This window comes from Barbus barbus (assembly GCF_936440315.1).
Source record: "Barbus barbus genome assembly, chromosome: 25".
Lineage (NCBI taxonomy): Eukaryota > Metazoa > Chordata > Actinopteri > Cypriniformes > Cyprinidae > Barbus > Barbus barbus.
In genome coordinates this window covers 25,745,572-25,766,515 of record NC_136753.1, presented here as the reverse complement: position 1 = coordinate 25,766,515, position 20,944 = coordinate 25,745,572, and the positions used below count along the sequence as shown (strand labels likewise).

Here is a 20,944-nt window from a genome sequence, read left to right as displayed (position 1 = left end):
ATAAAGTATCACTCAGGAAGTAACCACTCAAATCAAACAAGTGCATCAGAGTGAAGGGTTAAAAACACTTGGGTTACACGAGGGCTGAACACCTGCCTCCTCGATGCCGGTAAAGGAAGTCAGTCATTCAAGGCCGGCCCACTCTACCTGTTTGTTTGACGTGGAGCCGAGCTGTTTTCTTCAGGGAGTGGAAAAAGAGCGGAGCCTGCAGCAGGTGGGGGAGTGTAATAATTGCTGCCAGCCACTTCCTGCTTTCACTACCACTGTTTCTTTCAGCTTGCAGGTAAGTTCTGCTCTTGTTGTCCGATATTAATTCTGTTTTTATATTAACTACAACAACTACACAATTGAGAAGGTGTAGCAGAATGAAAACAAGATGAGATAAAGAAATAAGAGCAGACTTAGTTTCTTTTAACTATAACTTGTAACTATAATGTATACTGGATGTAAATACAACAGAATTGTCCGCAAAACAATTCAATTATAGGAAGCCACTTTATTAGGGTAAATCTGTGATGGGTGACATTTATAAAATGGGTCGCTCATGGCTGTTTGTTTAGCCTATGCAAAACCATGTGGCTTTGTTGTCTTCAGTTTCATGTCAGCGCCATTTTAGACATTAGAAGACATAATATGTTCTTCTAACTTTCTGTATGTGTTCTTCTATGTATTACTAATTCAAATGTCTAGTACAAAAAAAGGTATTTTGGTAAAGAAGAGAATAACATTGTTTAAATAATAAAACACAAAGGAAGTCATGATGCTACCTACTTACCAGAAATAAAACTACTAGATAAATGGAAACTTTGCAAGCGCCTAACAGGAAACCACATACAGATAAAACGCACTGAATTAGGGCATGCGCTGTATGAAAGTGTACGTCTTATCTCTTGACCTGTTGTGACTTACATTTAGTATATGTTTTTTTTTTTTTAAGGAGCAAGCAGTTGCAACAGTTATGGGTGTGTTAACTCTTCAGCTTTTGGTATGTGGCCAGCTAATATTATATTCATTTGTCTTGAATAATATAACCAATGCACAAAGGACCAATGTGTCACCATCAAGCTTGACAACTACAATAGCTCCACCTCTGAATGCAACAGGAAACCACACAGAAAATAATGTCTCAAATTCAACAAGCTATTCAGCACACAATGATACTGCAACAACTCACAACTTGACAACCCAGGCAACCCCGACCACTACTTTGGGACCCAACCAAAGTAATGTAACAGGATCAGTAGGGCAGCCAAACACAACAGAAAATGCTCAGACAACTCAATCAGCCACATCCTCAACATTCAACATCAGTTCAACAGCTGTCACTTCTACAGACAACAGCACTCGTAGCAGCAATGGAAGTGCTACATCAAACACTACGGCAGAGACCAAATCCACAGCGATTACTTCTACTGCTGTAACTAAAAACAGCTCAACTTCCATCAATGGATCTCAAGGTAGGTCTGAGCATAACCCTGCATTAATAATGTAAACCAAATAATGAAATATGTTTACCCTGCCTAACTACTCTTACCTCTTTTTTTAAAGCAGATGGTGGCCTGAATCATTCAGAGAAATCTCTGACCATTTTGTTCAGCATTCTACTTGGTGTAATATTTCTGGTAATTCTGGGACATTTTGTGTACAAGTTCGGCAGGAGCAAAGAGAGAAGTGTCCAATACACTCACCGCCGTCTCCAAAATGAAGATACAGGTTAGGAAATCTTATCTGTTAAAACTAATACGACCTTGTAATATGATGAATGATCTTATTGGTGGTGTTTGCTAAGGTAACCATTATTTTTTTAAATTATTTTTAAAAGACCTAGCAACCACTCATAACACTTTAGAAATAGGTTAAAGCCTGATAAAGTTGTCTGGCCAATTCCAACATCATGCCGTCAAGTCATGGGCGATGGGAAAGCATTTTAATCTAGCATTTAGTTTACAGTAATCATAAAGATTAAATATTTACTATTCACTATGAATGGTGATATTGTCTGTAATTCCCTTTCATAGGTGAGCCATTTGCACTGCCAGATGACACGCTGGTCATTTCAGGAGGGCTCTATGATGGCCCTCAGATTTACAACCCCACCATGACAGTGCAGAATGAAGAATTCCAGACAGACGCATCTGGAATTGCTTCCAGACCTACTCAGTTCCGCTTGGAGTTTCTGAGAGAGGATCAAGACAGAGCATTCGACCATGAGACCTCCACCTTTCAGACATTCCATGAACATGACCAAGAGCCTTAAGATCTCAGCAACAAACCTCTTTTTATTAGAAAAAAGAAAAAAAAACTTTTTGAGCTGTAAATGATACTTTCTCTTGAAGCTTCTATGGGAAAAAACAGTTACATTTTTTGAACTTAGAAACTGAACTTTTGAAGTAATGAAATTAGTGAACATAACAGATAAACACAAATGTAAATACAAATATGTGTAAAACACAACTGCAACCAACAATACCAGGAACCAGCATTTTTGATAAACATTTTAAGATACTGTATTTTAACTGAACATGCTATATAGAGAAACTGTGTACTAAGAGCGTAGAATAAATAATATAAATATACTTCTATCAAGCATCAGTAGAAACTGCAAGCAATCAAAAGCTATTGTCTTAAGAGTATGTGTACTCTATTTTTTTTTTAAAAGGATAATCAAATTTTTTGATGCTTTGATACTTTTAAGCAAAGATTTTGTCTGTTACTTTTTTTTTCTTCTTATCTGAATTGCTAACGGTGGTCCATCCAGCATCTCGCATTCTCTTTATTGCAGCCAGTTTCAGCACTGTTCCTGGAGACTTGCATGGAAAAGAACTCTGCATCTGTACATCATTTGCACATGATGACAGTCAAAACAAGAACATAAAGGTATAAAATTGGGACAAAACTGATCAAATTTTATTTTTTACCTTCTCGAGCATGTCCAAACCCCCTGTGTCTGCCTCTTTTGGTTGCATAGGTTTCTTTGATTTCACAGGTCTTAGAGAGAAACTCTAAGGGAATTAAGAATAACACAAACCAAATAAAACTGACTGCAAATAAAAATGCAGATCACTGAAAAACTTTTGTATATAGCACAATACCAATGGTATGTAAATAGATTAAATTTACCAGTATGTCATTGCTGTCTGAGTTGTCTGATTTTGGATCCAGCTTCAGAAAGTTTTCCTTCCAAGACCCTGTAATCTCAGGTGTGGGTGGTGTGCGAATTCTGAATGACTGAAGTGGAAAACAAACTGGCTCATATAAATGTTCAAGATAAATGATGAATCAAAGAGTTCAGGTTGCCCCCATACCTTTATTTGAGGTGTTGTTTTAGTCGTTTTGCTCCATAATGGGGTATGAAGGTCTTTATTCGCCGTTCCCTTGAATCAATAACAAAAACAAACAAACAAAAAAGACAAACACACACAAAACAAATGTTGATAGATGTGAAGAATAAGAATGAACAAAATGGTCAAAGATAATGGGAAAAAACCTACAGCAAGAGTGTAAGATGCATTTCTTGATGCTTCATTTTCATCCTCATTTAAAAGTTCATACACAGCCTTCTTTGTGATGTTAGTTTTTTGAGTTTTAGAGATCTTGTTTCTTCCTTTCTTTGATTTGATTTCTTTTGTCTAAAACAATATTTTTATATTGCATTGTCCATTTTAAATTTCCATATATATTTATGGTATCTCAAATGACAATATACAACACCTGTTGAAGTGTGTCTTTTTCAAGAGATGAGACTGGTGTCCTCAAGGCCATCTTCTCTCTTTCGAACTTTTCAAGTTGCTGTCTAAGCTCTTCATTTTCTACTTGAAGATGAGACAGCTCCAGTTCCTAAATTTATCGGTTATTTGGTTTTTAGCAGAGACTCGTATATCCAAAATATGTACATTATCTACTAAAATGACAATCGTGCTGCTACAGCAACCTTGGATTAAACTTCTCAAGGACACAATGGTAACTCAGCATCAACAATTCCAATGAATTTATAAATCCATATTTTGGACCAAGGACTCTATGATTAACATCTCAGGTATCTAAAGATTTTGTTATTTTAAGTATGATATTCATTTCAAGCTTTGGATATTCATTGCAAGATGTCTTCAGACATAAAAAGGTAAAATAATTACCAGAGATGCTTTGCTTGCACTGACTTCAGCCTCACTCATCCTTTTTTCACTCAGCTCTGCATCTTTTTCTTCTACCATTTTGTCATACTCATGCTAACAAGAAAAGAACAACATTTAAGTGAATAAAAAGTGCTCAAAAACGGATAATATTGTATAATTTCAGAGGCCACTTCTTAAGAATAATACTGACCTTGTGCCTCTCCATCAAAGCAACCATGTCTGATATCTTCTGCTGGCATTTGATTTCTGTGTCATCTTTACACTTCAGTGCCTCCACTTCAGTTTGCTTCAGTTTCTGCACCTACAAAAAAAATAAATAAATAAATTATTTCATCAAGTTGAATTAATTCTTCAGTTATAGCATTTGATGAAAAAAATAAAAATTCACCTCAAGGTTGAGTTGAACCTCTGATGTTGATTTGTCTTCGAGGTCAGAGCTTATTTTCTGAAGCTCCTCCTCGTGACGCTTCTTTATACTTTCTGAATCTTCCTTCAATTTAATTATCTGCAAGAAACATGTCAAACACTGTTATATGACCACTGTTTTACTTCAAATTTATGAGAAAGCAGTGTAACAACTTGTCACAAATGAAATTAATTTTGGATGACATTTCCAAGATCCTGTTCCATGTTGACTTTTAACAAACTTCTTTCAACATTTTTTGATCACTCAGAAAAATAGTAGTAAATGATCTACCTCTTTTAGACATTCCTCGTGAGCTTTTGTTTTGGTCTCTAGTTTTGTTTTAGTGTTTGATAGCTGAAAAAAAATCCATTTAAAAATGTGTTTAATGAGCATAGAGAACAACTGTGTAATGTATGTCACAATATGGTTTTTTACCTTTGACTCCAGTGCTTTGATTTGTTTGTCTTTTAACAGAAATTCCTGCTTTGCGGTTTTGCCCTTTTGGGGTGATTTAACAGGAATTGTTGTTAGATACATGAGATGATACTCAACTAAAATAATAAAATAGTAAAAAAGAAAACGCACATTCTCCTTCAACTGCTGCTGAACATTCTTACTCTCTTCATCATGCCCAGCAATTTTTGCAGATAAAATATCCACCTGCTCCCTGAAATATGAAATTGTACATGTAAGACAAAATAGAACAATAAATAAAACCAAATTTGAAATGTTACAAGACAAATGTCTCTTCTAATATTACTGAAGCTGTTGTTTCTCTCTCTCAAGTTTCTCTATCTCTGTTTTCTCTCTTTCTGCATTTGCATTGCTTTCCTGTAAAGAAATAAACCACAACATACAGCATTTGAGGATCTCTTTTGTCATATTTACAACATACAGAGACTTGATTTAATTTACAAACCATGAGGTGAGACTGAAGGACTTTCTTCTCTAAAGCACCACTATCAACCTGTTGTTGAATGGTGTCCTTCTGTATCTGCAGGTCATTAAACTTCAATATCAGCTCTTCATATTTCTCCCTTTAAGAAAGAAAAGAAAAGAAGAGCTTTCCATAAAATATTGAATGGATTTCAATGGTACAACAGCAAAATGGCCAAAATACTTCATTTAATGAGATTTAAATGAACATTACAATGTTTTTATAGCTTATTTTCTCATAAGAAATTTAGGTCACACTTTAGCTTGGGGACCAGTTTTTACTATTAACTAATTATTGACTATGAGGTTTGCCTCAGTAAACTCCTATTTACAGTTTATTAATAGATAGTAAGATAGTTATTACATTTATGGAGTAGGATTAAGGGATGGACAATATGGTCATTCAGAATAAGGCATTAATACTTTATAGGTACTAATAAACCACTATAATAGTCAATAGTGAGAATTGGTCCCAATCTAAAGAGTTAGCAAAATTTTGTATACATTCTTATTTCCACATATAATAACTCGAAACACACATCCATCTATCTATTTACACTATCTGTATAGTATATGAAACAGTAAGCAATAAATTAGAGGAGCAAATAGCTAAACACATTTACATTTATACTTTTGAACATGAGTGGCTCTGTCCGAGATATAAATATTAATGATATAAAAACAAACAGGTCATAGATGCTCTTACTTATGCTGCTGTATGTCCCTCTCCAATCGTTCTACCTCTTCTGATGATTTAGAACTGCTCTCCAAAGCACCTGACAATTGTTCCTCTACCTCTTTTAATTTAGCCTGGATGAAAAATGTACAGATTCAATGTGAGTATTTAAGTTATTTGACCATGTTTCATCATAAAGCTCAAATAAATACACATGCTTTGTAATATAATGAAAATATAAACTTATTGACCTCTTTTAAAACTACAACTTCTTGCAGCTCTTCATTGTCAAGTCTAGCTTTTGTCAGGGCTTCCTTCATGTTTTTATTTTCTGTGCTGACACTCTCCATTTCATCCTGAGAGGAGTGATTGTTAGATATTAAGCACATGTAGCACTTAAATTACTATGTTGATGAATGCTTAAAGACCTTTTCCTCACCTTCAAATTATTTGTCTCACTTTGTTTCTCTTCAAGCGAGGCAATAAGCTGGAATACCTGAACCTCCCTTATCTTTAATTCCTCCTTTATAGACGAGAGTGAGTTTGACTTCTCATCCTGTTACAAAAACCCTATGAGCTTGGTTTCATGATTGCAATTCAAAGAATGTGAATGCTCAAACAGAAGAAAATACGAACCAGCTCATCTCTGAGTATCTGTATTTGCTTGCTATGGTCCTCTTTCTGCCCCTTGATAACTTCTGCATGAAGATAGTGTAACCAATGATTTTAGAACGGTACTAAGCATGCAAAAATATCATTATTCATTACCATACACAGTTTTAACACACCTAACTCAGTATTTTTGTCACTGAGTTCATTCACCAAGGAGCTTATCTTTGTCTCAAGGTCTTGTGCCCTGTGAACCCAAAGAAAGCATTTAATAAAAGATTAAATACATTTTTAAAGTTCTTGATTAAATATTTAATAAAAAAAAAAATTCTGTGATAATGATTTGAGATTTACAAAACATTATGCTAGGTCTTGTACTGATATAACCTCTTTAACATACCTCTGTACCTCAGAAGTTAGTGAGGACTGCAAAGAATTCACTGTCAGCTCCATCTCTGAAAGCTGGTTTGAATGTTGCTCTTTGATATTGTTTAGTTCCTGTAGTTCATCGTCTTTCTTCTGAAGAACTTTCTCATGGTTCTCCTTGCTTTGTTCCAGTTTGCAATTTAGGGCTCTCTGGTTTTCCTATGAACAGCAATACAATGTATAACATGAATTATTTTATTAGTTATGTACTATCCTTACAAGTAAGTAAGTACATTTGTATTAAGACCTTGCAAAAGGACAAACCTCCATCTCCCATTTGAGTTGCTCTGTCAACCTGAGTTTCTCCTCAAGTGCCTCCCGGTCCTGTGTAACACTTTGAAGTAATTTCTGATGTTTCCCTAAAAACAACAAAAGTGAAGGTAAATGACTTTTTGAAAATTAATCAAGAAAATACTGATGCAAATGTTTCATGCATTCTTACCTGCTGACTCCTCTATTACACTGCAGCTTTGCTGTGCCTCTTTGAGTTTTAGAGAAACATCTTTGAGATTGTTTTCTTTTTCTTGGACTTTTTCTTGAAGCATAGCAACCTCAACAAGTCAAAGTCAAGCAACACAAAATACACATGTGCTTTAGTCACAACAAGAACACAAAGAGAGGTGAGTGTTGTATGCAAGGTCTTTCAAAATCAATATTATTCAAGCAAGTGCTGCCCCCTTCAGTCTGAATGCGTTAATTGTTAGGCTCATGGGAAAAGGCACTAACCTCTTTCTCCTTTACATGGCATTCACTCTCCAACTGCACTTTAAGATCCTCAAACCGAGTAAGGCATTCTCTTACTGTAGGATTTTAACAAAATAATGTTTCATTTCATTGTGTCAAATACACTATATGCATCAAATGAATTCACTTAATTAGTTAAAAATAATTAGAAAAATAAATAACAAAAATGAGCACATTTCAACATATCCTGCTGATCAGCTTCTGCTTGCTTCCGAAGAGCTTCAAACGCTGCCACCATCCTCTGCAAATGAACAAATTACATTATGTCATGAAAAGGATTGTCCTAATCTAGGGTTCGGCCTATTGTCAATTATGCATCCATCTTAAATAAATAAATAACTAAATAAAGTAGTTACCTGAATATTCTCATTGCTCTGTAAGAACAGATCATGAGTTTCTTCCCGTTCAGCCTCAACTATTCAGGTAAAATAAAAAACACATTATTGTCCTCTAATAACTGTCAATGAATTAACATATTTAGTGTTAAGCTACAGTAAATGACATAATATATTATAATATGCTCTAACACTTACACAGATTCATTTTCTCAGCAGATCTCTCAAATGTGTCCTTTAGTATGTTACACAGATTTCTGGTTGCATTGCTTCTGCATAATAAAGAATATAATGAATTATAATATAATATAATATGTGTGCTTATATAAAAATTACCCATGATGTACATACTTATTTCTAAGATCTTCGTTCTCATTCAGTTGATCCTCTAATTTCATGCTCAGACTTTCACTTGCAAACTGCAAAGGACATAAGTCATAATTCTGTCTTTAGTGAAGCAGACAAAAATAAATAAATAATGAAAATAAATCTACTACCTGCAAATTGGTTTTACCTGAAGCTCTTGAATAGCTTTGCGCTGCGTCTCAATGGTTTTTCTGTTCTCCTGAAGCTTCCTGTCTTTTTGTGAAATCTCAGAATCTATTTTGAACTTCCAGAGTTTGATTTTCTCAGCTTCATCAAGCAATCTGGAGTACAGCTGGCTGGATCTTAACGATGTCTGTAATTCAAAAGCAAAACGGTTATTAAACTGCTTAGATTTACTGACATTATGCATTTCACTGAATTCATAATGAGAACCTTCAACCATAATAGAAAATGAATAATCATTATAGCAGTAAACTACAATACACGATGAAATTAGCATTTAACCTGACCTCCTCCTTTTCCATTGGCATGACTGCAGCCTTCTTCATGCCCTCTGTAAGAACAAAGTATCAGGATTAATAGACTTACTTCATTGAAACCTATTCATTACAGTACAACTTTCTATTTAGATTATAAATGTTACCAGTTCTTGATGTCTTCGTAGGAAGCACCATTTTGGATGGAAATGGCAGGCTCATCTCCACATCTGAACACTTGTTGTAAATCTACAAACAAAATACACGTATCATCCTACATTTAAATGTTCACACAGCAGTTTAGCAACATTATATCACAAACAGAGAATTTACAAGTTTGCAAACCTGGTTTGAAGGAGAAAAAACAGAGTTTTCTTCAAACAAGCCTGTTTCCTGAGGCTTTACTGCAGAAACTGGATTCAAATGGGCTCTTGGGGGCACCAGCAGTTTGAAGTTGAAAGGTTTTTGCATGCTGTGGAGTAAATACATCACTTCAAAAATCCTCAACTGTATACCGAATAGTTTTATTGTTGAGTTTTTCCCTTTTGAGACACTAACCTAGCTATTAAGTTAGCTGAGACACTTCAAGTCGAAAGTTGAGGCAGTTGAGTAAAGGTAACTTAGCGTTAGTAGAAATTCCTTTACTTTTACGTTACTTTTCCTCTTTTATAAACTACGTGTAATTAAACTGAATTTGATAAATATTTCATTAACTTTAAGCAAACCACTCTAGCACTTTCTGGAAATGTTTATATTTGTTACGACTCCGCTGACCAACGGTTTTTACATAACGGTGTGCCTCACGAGACCCAGATTTAAAACGGTTTGAGCGGCAGATTCAAATTCGGTAGGCTACTCCAGAAATTTTCTATATACATTCTTGTTTTTTTTTTTTTTTTAAATACATGATGAATGCTAATTATAAGACAAGCATTAACCTCTATAACATGTTTCAAAAGTAGGCTACATTACTTACATTAATTCACTCCCCGCAGAGACCCAATACAACATAAAGGCGTTGAACTTTCACCTGATGGTATTTTCAGACTGGTGTAAAAATACACTCCTGCCAGTTTTTTGTCTTCTTTTATTCAGTTATTTCCTAAAGCATGGTTTAACATGCCTGTCGCATTTCTGAAAGGTGCATCCAACTAAGAGTTAAAGTTTCAATAATATCAAATGGAGAGGTCAGATGAACATTTTGCAAAAGAGGAGGTAGAATTGCATCAAAAGAACACCATGGTTAACCCCAACACTTGAAAGGAGATGTGAAACTTTTATTAAAATGAGAATAATTTTTATTTGAACCATTTTGCAACAGAAAAATGACAAACATTTAAACCAACTCTGATAGTAACTTATTTGGCATTTAACAAACAATTTCCCATTATGCTGTACACAAATTGCTTTTGTGTTTACAAACAAGTAAATAATCTTTTATCACTAAATTGCTAGACTACACACATAGACACACATGCACAAAAATACACAAAAGCTGATGCTGTCCATGGATACTGACAAAACAATACATTAACTGTTGAAACTCGGAAAATATTTACCAAATTATGTTTAATTTGTGCATATATTCAACGAGACAGTATTTGCATATCTACTGCTTTCCCATTACTCCAGTATCTTTTTTTGTTAGAGGGCAACATTTGTTTCTTGCAGATTAATTCTTCATATATTCACTGATTTAATCTCTCTCCCACTCTCAGCGTACATAAAATGCCCCAAAATAAGGGCCACAGTTCTTGTCCTACAGTAAATGCATACGTTTTAAACTAAACTTAAATTCTAAAAATAAAAATATAAATTGCACGACCATGTGCTCATGCAAGGCACTGAAATGTTTGCATCACTGCCTCAGTGACGCGAATAGCCCAAGATTGATGTCTGTAATCAGATCCTCGATGTAGAGAGTGCAGAAATGTAAGAATCACCCAGAATAAAACCAGGATCAGCTATTGTCACACAGTATCCTCTGCAGTATTGTCATCAGGTGCTTTCAGTGCTTCTACAACCTCTTTGCCAGGTTCCTCCTGCAGATTGGCTATCTTGGATTCTTCTTTTGCTTCTTTATCCAGTAGCCTGTAGTTGATGCCCATTCCGATGAAAAGAAACAAACTGCCAGCCAGCAGGACAATTCCACAGCCCATGTATGTATATTTGTAGTCATGGTAGATGTCATTGAACTTCCCTGTGAATGCAGACAATTATTATAAAAAATAAAATAAAAATAAGTGATCCAAGTAGAATCCATCAATGCATTTTCAACAAAAAAGTGATTTAAATGTAGGTCATGCTTTTGCTTTCACTCACAAAACTTTGCAAGATAATAATGCACAATGCCCTAATCTACTCATTATGCATCTTAATTTTGCAAAGGCACGCAGAAGTCTTTTCTTCTGGGACTGCATGTTTAATGTGTTTTCATGGAGGGTTTTTTTTAGATTAAAATTTATCTGAATGCATGAAGGAAAGTTTATTTTAAATCATGTGACTGGTCATTTTTGGTAAAAAAAAAAAAAAAAAAAACTTTTTAACTACATTTTGGCTTTACTAGTTTCAGATAAATACCTTTTGTTATTTGGTATGCTAAAACTACTCACCTAGTAAAGGAGGCCCCAGTAACACTGGCCCACATTCTACAATCGTCACCAGTCCCACAGCACTGGAGAAACGTTGAGATCCCACAAGATCCATGAGGGTCTCAAACAGCACAGAGCTCAGCCAGCCGAAGGCAAACCCAAAGAAGATGGCGTAAATCACAAACCCTGTGTAGTCTGTGGACAGAGGGGCAAGCAGGTGGCACACACCATTAAGGAGAATGGATGCGGCGAAGAAATACTGCACCCTTGGTCTCACCCATTTCGTGCTGGCGACTATTCCCATTGAAGGTCGTGCAACCATATCTACAAAGGCCAGGACAGAGAGCAGAAAAGCCGCCTTCTCCTTGGGAATTTCCTTACTCTTGGCATAATTACTGAGGAACACAAGGGGAGAGAAGAGGCCGAAGAACATGACCACGTTACCCAGCAGGTAAAGCAAGAAGCCACGATGCTTGAAGAGTGTCAGATCGATAAAACCATTGATGATCTCCATCACGCTCTTTTTCTCTCTGGCTTCGCTATTACCGTTAGCAGCTTTAACAGCGGGTTGGGGTTTTGGCCCAATGGGCCTCATCAGTGATCCAGCTACACAACAATTCAGCAGAAGTCCACCTAGGATCAAGAAGCTCCCTCTCCAGCCGAACTCGTCGAAGAACCAGGTGTTCAGGGGAGCAAGAGTAGACAAAAAGACTGGGCTACCAGCCATAGCGATACCATTAGCTATTGGGCGTTTGTTGTAGAAATATTTGCCGATCATTGTGAGAGCTGGGTTGAGGTTGAATGCCAGTCCCAGACCTGGAAAACATTATAACACACAGTTCGAAATTAAAACAGGTCCCCTGGGTGATATTAAAATGTGTCAAAAGAGTGTAACATCACTAGGAGTGCTATTACTGTAAATTGCATGGGATAAGAGCAATGGTGTATGTTTAAAAAATCTTATTTGTTTTTAATTATACCTCCCACCACACCGATACAGAAGTACAAGCCTTCGACGGTATTGCAAAAAGAGGCAGCGATGAGCCCTGCTCCAGAGAGGCAGCCTCCTAAAATCATAATAGGTCGACTTCCATACTTATTGACCAGGATACTGCTGACAGGACCTGGGAATGAGATGCAAAAAAAAAAAAAACCTGTCAGAATTTGCACAAAAGCAACTGAAGCCAAAAAATAGTTCGTTTTTTTTGTTTTAAAAGAAAACATTTAAAATATATATATAATGATTTATAGCATTTAGAACGCTTTTAAAACTAAAACAGATCTATATATAAAGAAAAAAAGAGAAAATGCCCTAACCTATTCCTCATTATGCATCTTAATAAAGTAAAACTGTTATTTTGATATTACTAAATTTTTGATAAAATCCAGATATTTAAGATTTAAATCTTAAAATAAATCTAAAAATATTATATTACTCTTAAAAAAAAGTGATATAATCATAAACCACTTCAATGTGAAAATGAAAATATATATCTATGTGAAATGTAAATATATATATATAAAATAATAAATTATGACTTTATCTAAAGTTAGTGTACTTGTTTACCAAAGAGATAACAGTGTTGTTGAAAAGCAAGCTTGAGATTAACTACAAGATATGTGGCGTGTGATGAAAAATCATGGTAATAGTAAAAGAGAACAATGGTTCAAGCAACACCCAATTCCAAGTTATCAGGAAGTTTAATACAAGACTTGATTTTATCCACTGGGAATTGATGGGATTGAAAACAGTGGGGTTGAAAAAAAAAATGGTCTGGCCTATCACAGGAACACTGTTTCAGAGGGGCAGCATGTTATTACATTATGATAAAAGATTACGAAGACAAACATCTATCTGAAATAACATGCACACATGAACTGTTCACAATAACACCAGGAATGTATACTAAAACAATAAGCAGGGTAAATTTAGATTTTTCATGACGTAAGGTGATAGTCTCTGTTCAGACCAGGAGAGGGCATTGCAGCTCTGTGGGGAAGAACAATACAATTTGACATTGCATATTACTGCAGTAATCATCAAACTGCAGATTTTGCTGTTTTCATCATCCAGCTAACTGAGCAAAATATGTTACCTGTGAACAACAGAGGCTGAAAGACCAATCTTAAAGTGCTCTACTAAATAATAATTTAGATACGTTTCGCCCTATGGCAAACTTTAGTCCTTACAAACCAAACTAATGTGTTGTGATACCACCCTACAGTAGCAAACACAAGGATCCCAAAGGTATTTCCAGTTACGTGCGTGTTTTTAAGGCTTCCGTGTACTGAGTCCAAATCTTATCATGAATGTAGGAAGGAAGCCTAGCTAATCATGTGAAAACCAGGGAGTGATGGTGAGCGCCTGCACGTCTTCAGCCTCTCAGTACAATAGGCTGCCTTGTTTGCCTTTCTAATCCACCTCATACAGTGGGGGAGCGAGTCACTTCGAACATCTACGAAAGAACATATTAACACATTTATAAATGCAGAGATTCATTAGCATCACGTACAAGCCCTAGTTTGCATTACAGCAACTACTAATACCAGTACTTTCAACAGATTTGAGCTTTCAGGCTCAGTATAAAATGGTGAAGTAGATATATTCAGGGGAAAAAATCTGATTTTTCTGATAAGAAAAAATAATAAAAATTAAATAAAATCCGGATTTGCTATTTGTAGGGCTACACAATTTGGCCAAAATGTTTTGATTATACATCAGTAAAAAAAATATAAATAATATTAAAATTAAAATAACAAATAATAAACAGTTCTTTCTGGTCCTCGAATCTGATTGGCTGATAAGAGTGTTTATTATTAGAGTCCATATAAACATTACTAAATAAAAACAAGAAATTTTACTTCTGTAATATTTCACTGTAAAAAATAAAACGAGTATTTAAGAAAAATAATTTAATAACATGATAATTTATTTTACATTACAACTGTAAAATTACAATAATATTTATAGCTTATTTTGGTCTTAATTTCTTCATTTTCAAACATTAAATCTTCAGCCATAGATACATGTAAATAAATGCTCCTTACAAATCAGCTTGAATTCCAGATAAATATGGCAAACACTGTTGCAATCAATGGTGTCGGGCTAGGGCTAAGGCTATCTATTTAACCAATCAATGGAAGATGAGTGAAGTACTCAGGAAACCTGTATGAAAACAGTCATTATTTGACATTATAGTGATGCAGAAAGCCTAATTGTAAGCCTTAACTATTTAACTTCCAGGGTAATTTGGAAGCATCACTACATCTTGTGCAGCTTTGTATTAAAATGAGAGTAAATAAGATTAATGTGACTCTAAATGAGGTACGAGAATAATCAAGAATTAGACTAAGCCCTTGGGTGACATTAAACAAAAACTCACTCCTGACATATATCAGATCAGTCCACATTCATGTAAATATCCTAATATCTGGACCTCTCTTGCTCCAGGCAAACTACCTCTGTGTTCTCTGGGTCACCGACAACAAGCTTAAATGCACTAGAGCTCTATGTAGGAAGATGTCTTGGCCTAGAATGCCAAAACAACACATCCATGAAAAAGAAACAAACACCTTCTGACAGTATTTAGCTTAGAGGGCATTCAGACTTCTCTGCAAACTGTGGGTGAGACAGTGGCTGTATTCAGGGAAATGAGAGCAAAAGGGGAATCAAACACATGCCAGTCATGGCCAGCACCAAACTAGATGCTAAAACAATGGCATTCTGATTTACTTGTGAGCATATTTGGAATTATTATGAATATGGAATATATTGCCACGCAGACGTCTGATGTGCATAAGTCATCATAAAATATTCACACAATTATGTCTTGCCTGCAAATATGTTAGTAGCACTACATAATGCGATTCTGTTTATCATTGTTGTCAGAACAAATTGCTGGATTTTTTCACGTGTGGTTGGTTCTGTGATCATCTGGGTCATGTGCTATGTTTTGCCCCCTGCATTACAGTAGGGAATTAGCTCTGCTGGGCCAGAAGGGGCATGTAGGAGTATGAGGTCAAATGTAAAGTCATGTGCCTCTCACATGCCATGAGTTCTCATGGCCATAATGTCAACCCCACCAGCATAAACTGAAAGGTCTATCTTTCAGAAACATCCTGATCGAGCGTCTTGTTCTTTTTCATGACAAATGTAAGGATAAAAGCTCAAGTTTGACAGAAGTATGTGAGTCAATGACATACAGCACAAGTAAAAGAAAGAAAGAAAAAAATCACATTGTACAACCTGAACTAACAAAAATAAAATGTTATATTTACTCCTATTATCAAAATGAATATTAATTCAACAATGAAAAGTACTCATCAGTAAATATGTGCAGTCAAGTGATTGTACATATGAATTGCATTTTTAAATATATTTTTGAATAAATGAATATATAGGACAAAAATGAATGCTACATCATATACCCACCCATTTGGTCCCACAATGTTAATTTTTATTTAATTTTATCAGTTGATTTTTTGGGTTATTGTCTACAATACTGATGCACTTAATTGACTGTACATTACAAAAGACAATAAAGTAATTAAAGGGATAGCTCTCCCAAAAATGAAAATCCTGTCATTTATTATTCACCCTCATGTCATTCCAAACCTGTAAGACCTTCGTTCATCTTCGGAACACAAATTAAGATATTTTTGATGAAAATAGAATAACAAAACTAAAGACTTTATTCAACATTTTTTTTTGTTCTCGTGGCTTCATAAAATTACGGTTGAACCACTGATGTCACACGGACTATTTCAAGGATGTCCTTACTATCTTTCTGGGCGTTGCTGTCTATGCAGGGTCAAAAAGTTCTCAGATTTCATCAAAAATATCTTAATATGTTTACGAGTTTGTAACGACATGAGGGTGAGTGATTAATGACAATTTTCATTTTTGGGTGAACTAACAATTTAAGGATTATTTTAACCATTTCTACCTTAGAGCATGTGGAAAACTGAATAAAAGTAAAAGAATTTATCCATATTCTGAAACTTTTTTGTCTTTTTTGGAGCTTTACAAACCCAAGTCACTGTATTCTTGGAAAATAAGAGTATTAGCATTCTACAAAATTTTTTTTTTTGTGTTCCGTGGAAGACAGATCACAAAGTCGCACAGGTTTGGAATGACATGAGGATAATGAAAAAAAAAAAAGTATATATTTTTCAAACTAAATCTTTAACTCAAATTGCAGGTTGCTTTATTTTTGCCTGTTTTAAAGGTTATGTATAAGCACACAAGCAAACCATACTGAACACTAATTGGCTTTTGCGTTGTCACCAAAAAGTAACACCATACTGTCAGAAACATTCAAACCTTTATTTTTTATATCCATAATGGTTTCTATTTTTTATCTTGCATTTAATTTGCTCAGTAGCGTGAGAAGGCAAACATGCAGTTTAGTCTGAGTGTGCTGACATCATTCGGTGGTGCTCCACTTCCTGAGACAAGTTTGCTATTGACGCTAGTCATCACAAGTCTGTGTGCCTCCTGAGTTAGGCGTCTCATCTCCTCATCTCTCTCCAAGGAAAACATCTGACACTTGCAGAATAAAGAGCTGACTGAGAAGAAAGACTCCAGAGGGAGATAGAGTTGCCCATTCAGAGCTCAATCTCTCAGCAAAGCAGCCGGTGGCTGATGTCTAAGCCTTGTCTAGCATGCCTCTCGTTTCTACAATTCAAATGAATAAGGGCCTTTCACTACATCTATTGATAAACTGTGTCGGGATCTTCATTACCTGCGCCATGATCTCACCACTGGCTTGAATGGATGACAAAACAGCTTGATTTAAAAGTTACCCAAGGACAGAATTATCCTATTAAACAAGATTAAACCATTATGAATTCAGACAGAACTTTTTATACTACATGTAAAGAGAGCTTGAGAGGTTTAAGGGGAGGATAAAGAGGAAAATGCAGGAAGACACTGCTTACCTCCTCCATACATGACAGCAAGCATGATGGAAGAGATCCAGGACACTTGACTGCTAGTGGCGTGGAAGATCACTTCGATTTCCTTGAAGAACACAGTTATGGACTTTGGGAAGGCATAGGAGAAACCAATAGAAATGAAGGCACCAAACACTATGGCCCAACCCCAGCCACCTTCAGGAGGGGTGTATCCCACAGGACCCCCAACAGCAGGTGCCATGGCGCCAGGTGCTTACAAAGCTCTCTCTGTAAAGAAACATGGAAAATAGAGTGGAAAAAAACAGAAAAAGGACATCAAAATCTCAACATCTCCAAGGCTCCTTATAAAAACATATGCATATTTGAATGATGTCACCTAATATAAACTGTAAAGAACTTCACAACAGAAAACATACAGGAAACATACATTAGCGTTCAAAAGTTTGGGGTCAGTAGGATCTTTTGTAACATCGTTTGTCAATACTTTACTGTCATTTTTGATCAATTTAACACATCCTTGCTGAATAAAAGTATTTATTTTTACACTTTTTAGTTGTTTTTTTTTTAAAGAAAACAACTTTCATATTTATTAATAGTGTTTGCTGGTGCAAATGAAGCTATGATGCTAGAGTGTACTTAGTTAGTTTCAGTGTGTTGCTATTTGTTTGCTGACTCTTTACAATACTCTGGTCTCTAGATATGGCCCATGTCACTCATTCAGTGCAATTCTATAGGATATTCTTGTCCATTTACCCAGCAGGTGAGAAATGTCTAAAGTCAGAAAATCTCCTCAACCGCATCATTTGAGGCAACATTCATGTCAGAAGCACACGTGGTGTGGAATGAGTTACGCGCTGAAATTTAATACCAAGGGTTTGTTCAAATCCCTGTCACTAAGTATGAGCAATAGTAATAGTGATGCTAGCATCTCTAATGCCTCGATTCATGGCCAGGAAATACAAGATTTTCTGCACAACTAGTCCTCTATAGGTAACTTCAAAGCATCACACATCAATAAACATGAATCATATCCAACAGCTGCAAGAAATCATTGTGCATACATGTGGTAGAACTGTGTTCAAAGGAAACGTAGATGGTACATAAAGAGTCATGGTGCCTTTACATATTAAAGCCTCACAGCCCAACTGAGCGCATCGAGTATTTGTAAAGCCACAGCAGGAGGCTTTTAAAGTGAACATGCCCTCCAAAATGGAAATGTGACTTATATTATTTCAGGAGGATCAGAGGTTTATGTCAGAGAGAGGCACCTTATACCAATATCAGGTTATTTCCCCCACTGGCATTTAAGCCTCTCTACATGTGCTCTTGAATTTGTTTTGCCAGCCCAGACAGCGTGATCTTGAGGCATCAGGGTGCCTTGCCATTAGCTGCTAGATCGTTTTTTTAAGAACAAATTTCTCATTAAAAAAACAATGTGCAGTCATTATCACAAAACTAATTCAGACAAGGCGATCAGGACTCCAACGCAAAGAAGGTCTTGCATCACCCCGGAGAGGTTTATTTAGTGATAATGACTGGCTGCCTGTATGTTCTCCTCCATATTACACAGCAACAACCAAACAAATGAATAAACAGACATCATTTTAATATACCACTGTTAAAAAGTTTTGGTTGTGTAAAATTTTTGAAGCTGCCTCTTACTGTATGCTAACCAAGGCTGCATTTATTTGATCAAAAATACAGTAAAAACTGTAATATTGTGAAATATTTTTTTGACTGAATTTATTCCTGTGATGCAAAGCTGAATTATTAGCATCATTATTCCAGTCCAATATGCTGATTTGATGCTCAAGAAACATTTCTTAAAATTATCAGAAATTGTTGTGCTGCTTAATATTTTTCGTTCAAGGATTTTTTAATGAAAAGAAAGTTCAAAAGAACAGCCTTTATTTGAATTATAAATCTTTTGTAACACTATAAATGTCTCACTTTTGCTAAATTGAATGCATTCTTTGCTAAACAAAAGTATTCATTTCTTTCTAACCCCCAAGCTGACAACAATGAATCCCTGGAGTGATTCAACCTGATACAATTATACAAAAATATTTAACTGCATGATGACTGGCCAATCAGAATCAAACATTCCAGAAGGGCACATAGTATTTTTAAGGTATTGTCAAACAGTTTCAAATGCAACTGAATTCATACAAGCTCTCTTATCATGTCATTGAAACAATTTTGTATTGAAGACATATTTTGATTTATCCATTATTGCATTACTGGGCTGTTCACTTTGAATTTGGACAATCTAACAGTTTGATCATGTTGGCAGAGCATATCATTCCTTTCAACTGAAGTGCTGTATGGTTTAAAAGGAAGTGAGAACGAAATGATTCACTTTACAGGTAAAACGGGTCCTTGACACGGCGTCAAGCTAGACTTTTTAGTGTATTCGAGCTTAGAATCACACATTCTACACAGAAGCACTCCTACCTTTCTGGAACACTCTATAAATTATCTGCATAAAATAGTCCAAAGTACTCTTCTATTCCACAGTGATGGCGAGCAGCATTTTAAGGGACCGGTCTGGGTCAAGGCAAGTCTGTAGTTATGTGAATAATCCCAAGGAAAAACACGGAGGTCTGCCTGTAAAAAACCAAAAAAGAACTGTTGAAACTTCTACAGGCCTGTGATATGGTCAGCCTTGTCAAACCCTGTTCAACTGAGTTCAGGGCAGCTCTTATTGGCCCCCAATGTCTACAGAGAATTCAAGATAGGTTTCTATTGGCTCCTTGATGTCTGCCGCCATGCCCACTTGTGTCCCTGCTCTCCTCCTCCTTCTTCTTTGTCTAAGCCACCCACTCAGGACTCTGTTGAGGTCTCCTTTGAAGGATACAGGTTTCAATATGGGGTCTTTGAGATAGCATATACATTGCTTTTTGATTGTGTCAATGCATCCAATGTCAACAAACACCCATTATATAGTAAAAGGCACTGACATTGTTATACTTCCTGCAGCGTGTACATGGTAATTTATAATTAGCTCTGATTCACGATACATGTCTTTCAAACAAAAAACAATGACTGACAATAAGGATGAGCGTTTCCAGTTGTGCATGAGATGTGACACGTACAAAAACCATTACACATGCACACAGTTTCCTAAGGGTCAAATCCTTTCCTCCGAGCACAGCAACTGTTTACAATTGGTAATTTGACATCTGTGTGCAAGATTGCATAAAATGCTCAGAACAAGAGGTTTTTCTTGTTTTGCCATGCGGTTCAAGAGAAATAACTGCAGTGCAAAGGCTAATGTCAGAATTAGATGCAATTTCTTAGAATCACTTACGAATACTATAAGCCATGTTAGACGCAACAACCAACCAGATCAAATAAATGCGGAAACAA

General features: G+C 35.8%; 3 protein-coding genes across 5 annotated transcripts; 1 reads left to right on the top strand and 2 right to left on the bottom strand.

Moving 5' to 3' along the window:
- Window positions 1-10: 10 nt before the first annotated feature.
- On the top strand, window positions 11-3,281 carry LOC306844539 (uncharacterized protein). Of its 2 annotated transcripts, none has more exons than XM_079376758.1 (4): window positions 11-283; window positions 938-1,457; window positions 1,552-1,713; window positions 2,019-3,281. In XM_079376758.1, exons 1-4 carry the CDS (start codon window positions 104-106, stop codon window positions 2,255-2,257), a joined length of 1,101 nt encoding a protein of 366 aa, XP_079232884.1. In that variant the 5' UTR covers window positions 11-103; the 3' UTR covers window positions 2,258-3,281. The 2 variants fall into 2 exon arrangements, with proteins under 2 accessions (XP_079232884.1, XP_079232883.1); XM_079376757.1 differs by having other exon boundaries at window positions 30-283; window positions 1,549-1,713; window positions 2,019-3,129.
- Window positions 2,259-9,879, bottom strand: LOC306844538 (uncharacterized protein). 2 transcript variants are annotated; one of them, XM_079376755.1, is made up of 32 exons: window positions 9,627-9,879; window positions 9,414-9,540; window positions 9,236-9,317; window positions 9,102-9,145; window positions 8,780-8,944; window positions 8,617-8,684; window positions 8,464-8,537; window positions 8,287-8,345; window positions 8,105-8,171; window positions 7,913-7,986; window positions 7,629-7,737; window positions 7,451-7,545; window positions 7,161-7,345; window positions 6,940-7,007; window positions 6,788-6,849; window positions 6,591-6,707; window positions 6,403-6,507; window positions 6,182-6,285; window positions 5,459-5,576; window positions 5,300-5,370; window positions 5,125-5,206; window positions 4,975-5,037; window positions 4,831-4,893; window positions 4,522-4,638; window positions 4,324-4,434; window positions 4,134-4,226; window positions 3,712-3,837; window positions 3,492-3,629; window positions 3,306-3,374; window positions 3,121-3,228; window positions 2,919-3,002; window positions 2,260-2,831 (listed from the first exon to the last, which is right to left on the bottom strand). In XM_079376755.1, exons 2-32 carry the CDS (start codon window positions 9,537-9,539, stop codon window positions 2,691-2,693), a joined length of 2,988 nt encoding a protein of 995 aa, XP_079232881.1. In that variant the 5' UTR covers window position 9,540; window positions 9,627-9,879; the 3' UTR covers window positions 2,260-2,690. The 2 variants fall into 2 exon arrangements, with proteins under 2 accessions (XP_079232882.1, XP_079232881.1); XM_079376756.1 differs by lacking the exon at window positions 3,492-3,629 and having other exon boundaries at window positions 2,259-2,831.
- A 447-nt stretch (window positions 9,880-10,326) lies between these two features.
- Window positions 10,327-20,260, bottom strand: LOC306844468 (monocarboxylate transporter 1-like). Its single transcript, XM_079376625.1, has 5 exons — window positions 20,030-20,260; window positions 17,600-17,842; window positions 12,640-12,783; window positions 11,681-12,475; window positions 10,327-11,268 (listed from the first exon to the last, which is right to left on the bottom strand). The coding sequence occupies exons 2-5, from the start codon at window positions 17,814-17,816 to the stop codon at window positions 11,039-11,041; spliced, it is 1,386 nt and encodes a 461-aa protein (XP_079232751.1). The 5' UTR covers window positions 17,817-17,842; window positions 20,030-20,260; the 3' UTR covers window positions 10,327-11,038.
- Between the last annotated feature and the right edge of the window lie 684 nt (window positions 20,261-20,944).